A 9,631-nucleotide genomic window follows, 5' to 3' on the forward strand; every position below is an offset into this window, starting at 1 on the left:
CTGCTGACACTGTAGCAGTTGGAATGAGCCCATCAGTTCCACCTTTCTCTTGAACACAAATACCACTGTTACTTTGTAATCTGCTGTACTCCAGGATCTGAGTCTGTGCTTGATATGACAGATCTGTGCTGACAGCAACAGGTGAAATTCACCAAGTGCAAGCTGTTTCAGGCTTGAGTGGCAGGAGTGTCATAGTCAGCACATTTTTCTGTCTGCCTTCCTCAAACTTTATCCTTTCCAAGTACTTACTCCTCAGTTCTAGCCTTGTTCCAATGACCTGTCTGTACCAGGTCCTGCCTCTTCTGTGCTTTCCCCTCTAATTACCTATTTTCTGTTCACCTTTTCTGCCCTCTCCCACTCCATCATTCTCTTGTTCTTAAGAAACTTTCCTGAGACTTTCAAGCAACTGAAGTTTTCTGGCTTCATATTGGCTGGTCCAATTGTATAGTCCAAGTATTGGCTTGACCTTCATGTTTCCGTGCAGACCGTGAGGCTTTAGTGACCTCTTCCCTCCTCTGTCTGAGACCAGAAGGTTTGTTCTCACTGCAGAGGTGGAACATAGTCACTGTGGCTCTGTTCCGCAGAGCCTGGTGAACAGGCTGGACAGTAGGTGCCACTCTTGCATTGCACGAGCTGAAAACTTGTGCTGAGAGATCCTAACCTCCATCCTCTGCAGGAGTACAGGGAATCTCTGTGGGTTTTGTTTTCTTTTCCTGAAGTTGAGATAAGCCAAATTTTTTTTCAAGTAGCTGAGACTGTGCACTAGAGGTGGTAAAAGTTGTAACAATGGGGTGTTAGGTCAAACTTGTTAACCTGCTTTTGGAAGCTTTGCTGTTCTGCTTCAGACAGGGAGTTGATATTTTGCCAAACTCTGTATATTGAGTCTAATCTGACGCATGGAAAAGGCTGTCAGTATCTGTAATGCTAGGGAAGGAAAATACAGTGTGTCTATCTAATTTCAGTCAGCTCAGTTATTTTGGCTCAAGTGTCCTAGTGCAGTTGTCTGGCAAAGAAAACTGTAATCTAAGTAATTAACCTTTTGCAAAGATTAAAAGCCAAGCCACTATCTGGGAAATAAAAATGGTAGTCAGAACAGGATGAATCTCGTGCGTAATTAAAAGCTACCTTCATTCTCCTCTTCTGTAGTTTCAGAGGCTGTTTTATTGGTGTTTCTTCCCTTCACCACAGGTGGCCTCATCTTTCAAAACAGGAGAACTAAAGTTTTACCTGTTACAGTCTCACTGAAAAAACACAGTAAAATTAAGAGGGTCCATGGCTTTCTTTCCTCCCAACCCACCCATGTTTGAGGTAAATGAGTATAATACTATAAACATAGTCACTAACGAACTGAAAATATTTAACTTGGATTTCTTCTGTTTGTACAGGGTTATGAGGACTCTTTTGATCAAAGTGCTGATGAAGAAACAGTTGAACAAAAGGAGGTGCCCAGCATGGAGAAGGACAGTGGCTCAACAGAAGAATTATTAAATGATGGCCAAAGATGTGCTGTGTCAGAAGACACAGGCATTAGAGATGATGTCAGCCGGGAGAATGAAACAAAAAGTGAAGAAAAAAGGTGTGTTGGATTGCAAGATTGCAGTCACTGTATCCTTCTGTGTCATGGTTGATACTGTCAAACAAGGATAGATATACTCACAAATGTGGACTCTGGGGGGGCTGCTCACCAAAACAGGTTTAAATAAATACAATACTAAGCAAAGAGTGTAGAAAGCTCTTTGAAGTGATATTTGACTGCAGACTGCCATATCACTTCCCAGGAGCTGATTCAACATCTTGAGATTAACAATTGATTGTATAAATTAATTTTTTTTTCCTGGAAACACTTGGTATTTTGTTTTGTGAAGAAAGAACAGGGGAAAGCAGCAGAGACATTGATAACTGAAAAACATCAGAAGCTTGTAGATGTTGAATGTTCGTGTGCACTGATCTTGGTTCCTCTTTGTCTGTTAGCAGCATTAAGCCTAAAGGGAAAAAAGCCAAGGAAGCAAAAAAGTCTGCCAAGGCATCTTCAGAGAGCTCAACAACGGTATGTCAAGTTACTTATGCTATTTAAGATAGAATCATAGAATTGTTAAGGTTGGAAGGGACCTTAAATATCGTGTAGTTGCAGTAGACTGTATTGCTCACCCATCCAGCCTGGCCTTGGACACTTCCCAGGGATGAGGTGTCTACAACTTCTCTGGGCCAATGCCTTATCACCCTTACAGTAAAGAATTTCTTCCTAATGTGTAATCTAAACCTGCCCTCTGCCAATTTAAGACCACTGCCCGTTGTCCTGTCTGTCTGCCTGTGTAAAAAGTCACTCTTCCTGCTTTATATAAGCCCCCTTAAGGCACTGGAAGGCTGCAGTGAGTATTCCCTGGAGCCTTCTCTTCACCTCTCTCAGCCTGTTTTCATAGGAGGGGTAAAAGGTGGGGATCATATTACTACAAAGAAGGCTGGTTTTTTGGGCACCTGCAGTCCACAAATTCTGCCCCTGTGGTTTTAATAGAACTGGAACTTCAGCTCTTGTTCTCACAGAGAAACACAGGACTAAGCTTAGTTTCTAAGAGAGTTGGTAAAGTTCTGTATGCAAGGCAGTTCAGATAAATTAAACAGCTGAGGACAGAGCTGTTGTCACCCAGCAGGTGACAGGCAGTACTATTTGCATCTTTCCAATATTGATGCTTGCTGGAGAGTGAATCTTTGTAGTAACTACAGCTAAGACATATTAAATTCACTACGTCTCAGAGCCCAAAGTATTGCCTGTATGGTCAGGTGTGATCAAAACTATTCTTTACTTTGAATTAGATCTGTAAGGCTTCCATTCTTGGTTTTTACTTAAAGCTCTTTGAAATTTCGTGAAGTTGTATTTGTGATTATTTTTTAAAAATGTCTGTGTTTAATTGTTAATGCATAATGGAATATTGATGATAGAAACAAACAGCTTATTCATGCTTCATTGTCAAGGAGAAACTGCGTACAAGAAATTGGTGTATTCCGTACGAATGTGAAGCATTCTGGGGTTCTTTTCTCATTGTAGAATGAAGTTCCCATCCACTGTGTAACCTGCAATTGTACATTTCCGTCCCGAAATAAATTGTTTGAACACCTAAAAGCCACAGGACATGCAAGAGCAACAACAACACCGACTGTAAATGGAGCGGTGAATGCCAGAAACAAAAAAGAGAAACGTAAAAACAGATAGAACTTTGCTACAGTGACAGTCTTCAGAATTGTACAATAACACTCTCCCAGAACTGAAACATGCACATTGCCTGTGTCTGGAGTTAAACAAAGAAGTACCAATTTAGGAAAAAAATGAAGATGCACAAAAGGAATACTGTCTTGTGAAGGAATCTGTGCTTTCTTCTGTTTTTAACAACCTTCCTTTAATCACAAAATGGTTTGGTGGCATGGCACAGGTGCTGCTTCCGCAGAGCCACCTTGTCTAAAGCCCCTTACCCTGCAGCACCTTTCACACCATGGGTGGGGAAATAGTAACTCAAAGCTACTCACCCTGTGTTCCTGTAGAAACCTGCATGGATGAAGTACCCACACAGAGGAAATAATAAATTATTTTGACATGCGTGCTGTTGCTTTTCTTTTGAGAGGGCTCAGCTCAGGGTGAGTGTAGCCAGCAGCAGGGCCTATGCTCAGCTGGGGAGAACATGGTGCTAATAACACCCAGGTTATGGGTTTAATCCCTCTATGGGCCATTTACTTAAGAGCTGGGCTTGGTGATCCTTGTGGATCCCTTCCAGCTCAGAATATCCGTTAATTCTTTGATCCTCTATCAAATATGAAACACCGTCAAGACACATGCTTTTCTTCTGCCATCCTCAAACGACTTAATTACATTAAGCAGCAGACAGAAGGGAAGGAGCAAAATGACAAAGCTGTTTAATCAGTTTTCACAATTCCTATTTGTTTTGTACATCTACCTCCATAGCAGGTGTTGGGGAAAAAAGTCTAGTGGAACAGCCTTGCTGGAATAAGTGAGGGAGAAATAAATGCCTGACATGAATGAATTATTTTTTTCTGATTTCTAAGTAAAAACACTGCACTTCTGTTTAAAGGGATTATCTACCTGATATTGAGTAGAAAAAAAACGAAAACAAACACCTGATTTTGGAGTGGAATTGGATTGTTCACAGGAGTTGTCAGTGGAGTTGGAGAATGCAGTGCTCAGCAAAGGCTGTATAATATTGTTTAGGACCCATGGAATAAGATTTGGAGAGGCACTGATACTGTATTACCCAAGTTCCTCTAAAGTACCTGCACAATACTCCCCCCGAAGCTGACGTACTTTATTGGGTCAAGGAATTTTTCAAGTATTGAAATTGGAATGAAAGTAAAATGATAAATGTACAGTTATTGCTGTCCACAACATCTGGTTTTTTATTGGAAAATGAAGGAAGCAATGACCTTACACATTAAAAAGTGATTATGTAAGAAAGAAAGAACATCTTACTCCATCTTCCAGAGTCTGCACCTTTACAAAATGATGAGTGGGTGTGCCATGCACTCCCAGACGCATCAGGAGGAAAAGAGAAGTGTATTTTGGAGATGGTTATGACTGGATTTCTTATCCCCATGATAAAAATAATCACTGTAATTAGAAACATCTCAAATGTCTGCAGACTTTTAGTAGTGCTCTAATTACAGTGTATCCTTGTAGGCAGGGTAAACAGTTTTAACTCTGAAACTTCTTCCCCAACTGTTTCTCTCACTTTCTAAAAATTACCGATTTTGATACAACTTTCCCAGATGAAAGAAGAACATATGCCTGCCTCTCCATCTGATAACCAGTTAATTCATTCAGGGTATTTTGATAATGGCAATATAGGTGTGCAATTAATACAAATCACCACTGTAGAACTGAACTGTACATTTACAAAAGAGATTAGACCATGTCCTTTGTTGAACACTGCATCTGTCAGAACACTCTTATGATACTGAACAAGCATGTAATCATCACACTGATTTTATTTTCCAGAGTAGATTAGTGCCCAGTCTGGGTTGCAAGTATCAGGGATTGTGTGTGCCTCTCATGCAAGGAAACAAATTAAGTCTATTTTGCAGCGGCTCTTTCCATGTGTCTCTGTAAAGCAGTATGAAATACTTCCACAGCAAAGTCGACATCTCTTTTAGTAATGCACATAGGAGGCTTAATTCTGAATGTCTGAGGAGAGAGAACAAAGAGAAAAATAAATGCTCAAGTCATATGGAAAGAATATGGTTTAAAGCAGCATATCTGGGTCAGCACTCCCCTTCCGCCCCAAAAAAGTATGGAAAAAAGGAGAACAGCAGTGCAGGCACTGAGGCTTATGATAAATGCACTCTGAAGTGGAGCAATTTTGAACTTGACTGCACTGAATTACATCTGACTCACGACCCCCTCTTGATAACCTAACTGCCACCACAAAAGACCTAAGTAGAGTAGGTCATGTCTGCAGCTCTGTTACTGCAGACAGAGACAGAGGAAAATCTCAGATGGATTTGTACGAAGAAAGAACAGACAGATGTATTTTCCTTTCTTGCAGCTCTACTACAGGGAAAAGTAGTATCTGCTGAGAATGGCAGGCTCTTGCATTGTGTCAGCTGATTTGCTGTTTCATTATAAGCTGTTTTTAAAGGCTTTTAAGGGAATGCATTATGAATGAATCACTAAATACTATCGTGTAGTTAGGGTGCTATAGCTGGAAAGCATGTTGATCAGGAAGGGATGTATATACAGCTACACTTGTCAAGAACATGGGCTCTTAAATCTGAATGTTTGATCTATGTTTACAAGAGTATTTATCTTCCATAAGAATCTTAAATTTCAGATTTTTTTCTATTATCACATCACAGGGCTTAATACAGCAAGAGTGGAATAGTGGTCTTTCCCACCCACAGCCCCCGCTGAAGCAAATACTCACAGATAAACGGCCTTCTCATCAGGCAGAATGAGATTTTACTGCACTGAGCTGCAGCTTGTTACCTGCCTCCTGGTCTGTGATTTGGGGAAGAACCGATGAGGTGACAGACGCACCGCAGTGTCTGATTTATTTTAGCTGCCCTCCATCCATCTCACACAGAAGCTGCCTCCTCTGTGTCAGAGGGCTTCACTCACCTGGCCAGCCCTGAGGCAATTCTCTGCCATTACCTGAGTGCTGTAGGGAGCTGGTGCAGTGTTCTGGTGTACATCCTCAGCTGGTGTGGGCTGATGGCCTTCACATCCAATTTTCTCTTTTGTGCTGAACTTGCTGTCAACATCTTTTCTTTTTTTTTTTAATTACCATAGAATTAGAACATTACCAGCTCCCCAAACTCAAAGAACTACTAGTTTTGTTCTGATGTATCAGGTGATAACCTAAACTGTGCAAAGACTTGGTCCTGAGTATTGCTGAGTTCTTCTAATTTACAGAGACTGTAGTACCCTGCTTTTCTAGGGGAAGTTGTCCCTCTGAAGGAAAACTCCAAGCTTTGAGCTTTTTCAGAATACTTGAAAAGAATCAAATAGTTCTTTGAAAAAAATAAGCAACATTAAACAGAGATAGTTCCTAAGAGTATACATTTTCTAGTTTATTTACTAAACTGAATTAATTTAACTTGAGGGAAATGGGGATAGAAAATAAGGATAGAAAATAAGCTTTAATTATAACCAGAGGTTCAGTACCTGACTGTAGAGCCCTCCTCTGCCGATCAGAACCCCCATGTCTTTACAGTCCTCCCAGATCTGATTGATTTCTTCAGCTGGAAGAGGGCGTCGACTGTCCTAAGGAAAGGAAATATTAAACTTCACTTAGATATTCAAAATTAATTCTGTGACAAAGATGTATATATCAGTCTCTCCAATAAATCCCACCTCTAGTTGAAAATGTTAGCTGCATAACTTATCTGCTCTCATGAGTCTGTGCAGTTAAGGTGCGTGTCACTGTTTACTCAAAGCTTGTGAAACAGGTGAATGATGGAATGTTCGGGCTCATTTTTAGCCAGAACCATGTTTTCCCACTTCACTGTCTGCTTTTTAGCAGGAAATACTTCTATTATTTCAACTGAAATAAAATGTGATGAAACTTTCAATGGCACTGTAAATTGAAAGGATTGAAAAAGTCACTAACCTTATCTGTCACCATTTCTACTCCAATCATAAGTCCCTTGCCACGGACATCTCCAACAATCTCAAATTTATCCCGTAGTTTAGCCAACTCCAGCAGCATGTATGTTCCCACATCCTCACTGTTTTTTTGTAGACCGTCTTCTTCAATAGCCTGGTTAAAATGAAGTACCATGACAGTGTTGCAGGAAAAGCTTTCAATACATTCTGTTAATCCCCATTGAATTTGACACTGTATTTATCTCACTTCCTTACTATGTTCCTTCACTACCTCAGTGGTCACATTCTCCTTCTCTTAAAATCCTCTTAATGACATCAGAATACAATCATACGTAATACTTTAATGTTTCTGTGGCACTTTTCACATTTTACTTATTACTTATATTTAATCCAGTAATTCCTGCTCACATGTACTTGTAACTGGAAAATACCTGACCAGAAGGACTATTTTCAAAATCTTACCAAAATATTTTAATTCTTTCTTAGTATCATGAGAATAATATTATTAGACAAGGCTTATCTATGTGTACTAGGAAAGGAACAACTAGAGTGCTTTAATTATATTTATCAACAACATGTTTTTAATAGCAATCTTTTCTTTGTTCATTACTCTGTCCTCCTTAATCAAAGTTTTTATTTGCAGGCACATACTGGCAACTACACACAAACCATTAGATGACTTAACATCTGCATTTAGAAAAATCACGTTTAAAAATTAATTACAGAAGATAAAGTTGTTTCTACTTTTTTTTTTTCTTTCAACTCCATTTTATTCTTCCTGAATCTAACAGTCTCCTTGGAATTATTTCAGAGCCAGGCTCCAAGTTACTTTAGAGTTGAAATACCCCAAAACATGGCTTCTTTATACAATCATCCATCTTATTAGTAGCTTAAACCCTCCAAACCACTCAGGAAAGTAACATGAATAGAAACACTGTCTGCTGTAATGAAGCGAGCTTCAGGAATTAGTAGTCTGTACGTAATCAATTAAAGACAATTAAATAGTGACCTACTACCCACTGATTTTCTGGGGATAGACTGATTTTCTACTGGATAATAAGTGAAATATATTGCAAATTTTTCTATTTTCTTTTTCATGAGGGATTTTTTTCCCAAAAGGAATTTTGACCTTAGGTATTTTAACTGTCTGGTCATTAAGGTTTTTTTAAGCATAAGGCAAAAGCTGTTGAGTTAAAAAATTTTTCTAAGCATGTGTGCCAGAAAATAGGTTTGCTTTAGCTGTGGATTTGTGCAGCGCTATGAAAGAATTAGCTAATTCTTTTGAGAAAGTACTCTCCTACAATTTTATTAACAAAGTAAATAACCTAAGGGAGATAAAGATGATTCTGAAATCATAAGTAGAGGGCTCCTGCTCTTTCTAGAGATTTGAAAATTTTTGCAATTAAACTAATCAGGATTGTTTCCTGTGCATAGGGTACATTGGCCATGCATGTATACATGCGTATGTTTATGCACTTTATTTAATTATTTTTTAAATTGTCCACATAGACATTTATACATGCATTTTTCATCTTTTGATACAAAAAACTTGTGGTATAGATAAATTTATGTTATGTTCTCCCTACATCAAGAACTGCAGCTCCAACTACGCAGGCCAAAGGGTTTCCTCCAAACGTATTAAAGTGAAGGTTTTGAGCCAAGGAATTTGCAATCTCTAAAAGAAAAAGAACAACACTGGTTACTCCATCATTTCATAGAATCACAGAATCATAGAAGCACAGAATGGTTTGGGTTGGAATGGACCTTAAAGATAATCCAGTTCCAACCCTCCTGCCATGAGAAGGCACACCTCCCACCAGACCAGGTTGTTCAAAGCCCCATCCAGCCTGGCCTTGGACACTTCCAGGGATGGGGCATCCACAGCTTCTCTGGGCAACCTGTGCCAATGTCTTACCACCCTCACAGGGAAGAATTTTTTCCTAATGTCTAATCTAAACCTAATCTCTTTCAGTTTAAAGCCATTCCTCCTTGTCCTGTTACTCCATGCTCTAGTAAGAAGTCCTTCTCCATTTTTCTTACACTGGAAGGCCACAATAGGTCACCCCAAAGCCTTCTCTTCTCCAGTCTGAACAATCCCAATTCTCTCAGCCTTTCCTCATAGCAGAGGTACTCCACCCTTCTGATCATCTTGGTGGCCTCGTCTGCCTTGTTTGGCAACTGTACTTAATTGCTTTAACATTTGTTACTGTAACAACAATTATATTTGCTGTGGTTCGGCTCTGATTCTACTGGAGAAAACACAGCAAGATTTCCTGAAAGCAGTCTGTGCAAAATATGAATATTTACAAAAACTATAGTGTCTAGCAGATGCCAAAACACAGCTTTTTTTAAAAGGTGTGCTTCTAACATACGCTGTTACCTGACAGCTACAGATCTTCCTCACTAGATTAAACCAGCCATTTGTAGGAATCAAGCAGCTGGGTAACATCCTGCCCTATTTACTCACAGTATGTTTATCAGTAAAACAGTGACTTCAGTGAGGATTTCCAGCCTCTTTTACCCGTC

General features: G+C 39.5%; 2 protein-coding genes across 2 annotated transcripts in view; one reads left to right on the forward strand and one right to left on the reverse strand.

The window, feature by feature from the left end:
* The window catches only part of DNAJC21 (DnaJ heat shock protein family (Hsp40) member C21), a gene marked incomplete at its 5' end in the record, with an annotated part of 11,667 nt that extends 8,077 nt beyond the window's left edge, over positions 1-3,590 (forward strand). The window contains 3 exons of the mRNA XM_017730186.1: positions 1,386-1,576; positions 1,972-2,047; positions 3,044-3,590. Coding sequence (XP_017585675.1) covers positions 1,386-1,576; positions 1,972-2,047; positions 3,044-3,208 — 432 coding nt within the window. The remainder of the gene's footprint in view (positions 1-1,385; positions 1,577-1,971; positions 2,048-3,043) is intronic.
* A 787-nt stretch (positions 3,591-4,377) lies between these two features.
* Positions 4,378-9,631, reverse strand: part of AGXT2 (alanine--glyoxylate aminotransferase 2) — a 13,082-nt gene continuing 7,828 nt past the window's right edge. Inside the window, exons 10-13 of the mRNA XM_017730205.1 lie at positions 8,692-8,780; positions 7,110-7,259; positions 6,665-6,763; positions 4,378-5,185 (exon numbers count right to left, since the gene is read on the reverse strand). Of these exons, the coding sequence (XP_017585694.1) occupies positions 5,075-5,185; positions 6,665-6,763; positions 7,110-7,259; positions 8,692-8,780 (449 nt within the window). The 3' untranslated portion in view covers positions 4,378-5,074. The remainder of the gene's footprint in view (positions 5,186-6,664; positions 6,764-7,109; positions 7,260-8,691; positions 8,781-9,631) is intronic.

Source organism: Corvus brachyrhynchos, unplaced genomic scaffold (assembly GCF_000691975.1).
Source record: "Corvus brachyrhynchos isolate BGI_N302 unplaced genomic scaffold, ASM69197v1 scaffold42, whole genome shotgun sequence".
Taxonomy (NCBI): domain Eukaryota; kingdom Metazoa; phylum Chordata; class Aves; order Passeriformes; family Corvidae; genus Corvus; species Corvus brachyrhynchos.